Source organism: Argentina silus, assembly GCF_951799395.1.
Source record: "Argentina silus genome assembly, chromosome: 7".
NCBI classification, from domain to species: Eukaryota; Metazoa; Chordata; class Actinopteri; order Argentiniformes; family Argentinidae; genus Argentina; species Argentina silus.
Genome location: NC_139661.1, coordinates 17,351,361 through 17,353,131, shown reverse-complemented (window position 1 = coordinate 17,353,131; position 1,771 = coordinate 17,351,361). Strand labels below are relative to the sequence as shown.

At 38.7% G+C, this 1,771-nt stretch overlaps 1 protein-coding gene across 1 annotated transcript in view; it reads right to left on the bottom strand.

Annotated features, from left to right (window-relative positions):
* The window catches only part of ela3l (elastase 3 like), a gene marked incomplete at its 3' end in the record, with an annotated part of 3,656 nt that extends 1,885 nt beyond the window's left edge, over positions 1-1,771 (bottom strand). Inside the window, exons 1-2 of the mRNA XM_083672744.1 lie at positions 1,726-1,771; positions 1,378-1,466 (exon numbers count right to left, since the gene is read on the bottom strand). Of these exons, the coding sequence (XP_083528870.1) occupies positions 1,378-1,466; positions 1,726-1,765 (129 nt within the window). The 5' untranslated portion in view covers positions 1,766-1,771. The remainder of the gene's footprint in view (positions 1-1,377; positions 1,467-1,725) is intronic.

Here is a 1,771-nt window from a genome sequence, read left to right as displayed (position 1 = left end):
AAAGGGAGAGAGAGAGAGAGAGAGAGAGAGAGAAAGAGAGAGAGATATGTGCAGGATAAGCAACGCAATAGCTGTGGACAAAAGAGAAAATGGTGGAAAGTTCCCCTCCATTAACCCTTTCATGCACAACATGGGTCAAAAGTGACCCGACTGAGTTTTTATTTTCTATGTCTTTGCAATAAATTCATTTCATCATACAGTATTCCAGGTATTCCTCAATTAACTTGTTTTTGATCATCACAAATCCTTATTTTCATTTTTCCTTTCTTACTTTTTGAATAAAAAGGTTTTGTATCACTACCCTTCTAATGCACAACATGGGTCAAAAATGATCCGTTTCATTCCCTATGTTATTTCAAGAGTGTTTCTTTGCTATATATTTGAAATAAATGCACATTTGATGCATGTAAGTCTTATTTTACAATTGTTTTACCTAAGAAAATATTTGATATCTTGTGAAAGATAACTGTACATACTATTTGAACATTAGGTTAAGGTTACCTTGACCTTGACATCCATTACTAGTGAGAAAGAGAAATATGTCCAATACTATGGACACACCAATACTGACACACAATTACAGAGGCAATGGGAAGATGTGGGATAAAAAAAAAAAAACGCAGCCACCACCCAGCCACAGGAGGACATCAGACAGGAGGGCCAAGTGAAGAGGGAGAGGTGCAAGATCTGCCCAGCTGCCAAAGACAGAAAAGTCAGCAGCTGGTGTTCCCAGTGCACCAGGCCTGTGTGCAAGGATTTTATTTAATCAGTTTTATTTTATTTTATTCGGTCACATTCACCACAGTTCACGACAGATACACTACAGTTCAATATCAGTGTTATCGGTTATCAGTGATATGTGTATGTTATGTGTGACAATGTGACAAATAAACATATTTCAAATATTAAATGTATTATTGTTTGGTCCAAATCACTGCTAAAATAATTATTTTAACAAAACTATTATTATAGTATGTCTAAATCACACTTACGTACATGGGTCATTTTTTAACAATGTGTGTAAACTTGATGCAGTAATACAAAAACTATTTTTGTTCATAAAGTAAGAAAGGAAAAATGAAAATAATGATTTGTGGTAAAACAAGATATTTAATGAATACTTGGAATATTAAATGATGAAATAAATTGATTTCAAAAGATATAGCAAAGAAACACTCAGCCATACATGAAATAACATAGGAAACTAATATGGTTCATTTTTGACCCGTGTTGTGCATTAGAAGGCGTTTGCATAGCTTGTGCATCAAAGGGTTAAAATAAATCACTTTTTGAGACCTTGTGAATTGTAACCCTATGACTGCATACGCAATCTCTATCGTTATAGTAGATTACCAAGGGAGAGAGAGGGGTATTTACCTGCCAGGGCCAGCTGTTGGGCTTGGCGTCCACTCCATTGACCACACGGGTGGTCACAGGCTCGATGGGAGGTGTGCCGCACCCGAGGGCTGTAGGGGGGCGGACAGACCCACAGACAGGTGTCTATAGACAGGTACGGTGTCTCTTTCTTTCACATCAATGAATTCTCATTAGGCCTCATTAAAAGTGGAGGACCTCTAATAATCTGACCCCCCCCACCCACCCACCAATGGCTAGAGGGACAAACACACACACACACACACACACACACACACACACACACACACACACACACACACACACACACACACACATACACACACACACACACACACAGATGGTCCTTACCGGTTGCGATGAGAACTGAAGCCAGCACGATGGGGATCATGTTGAT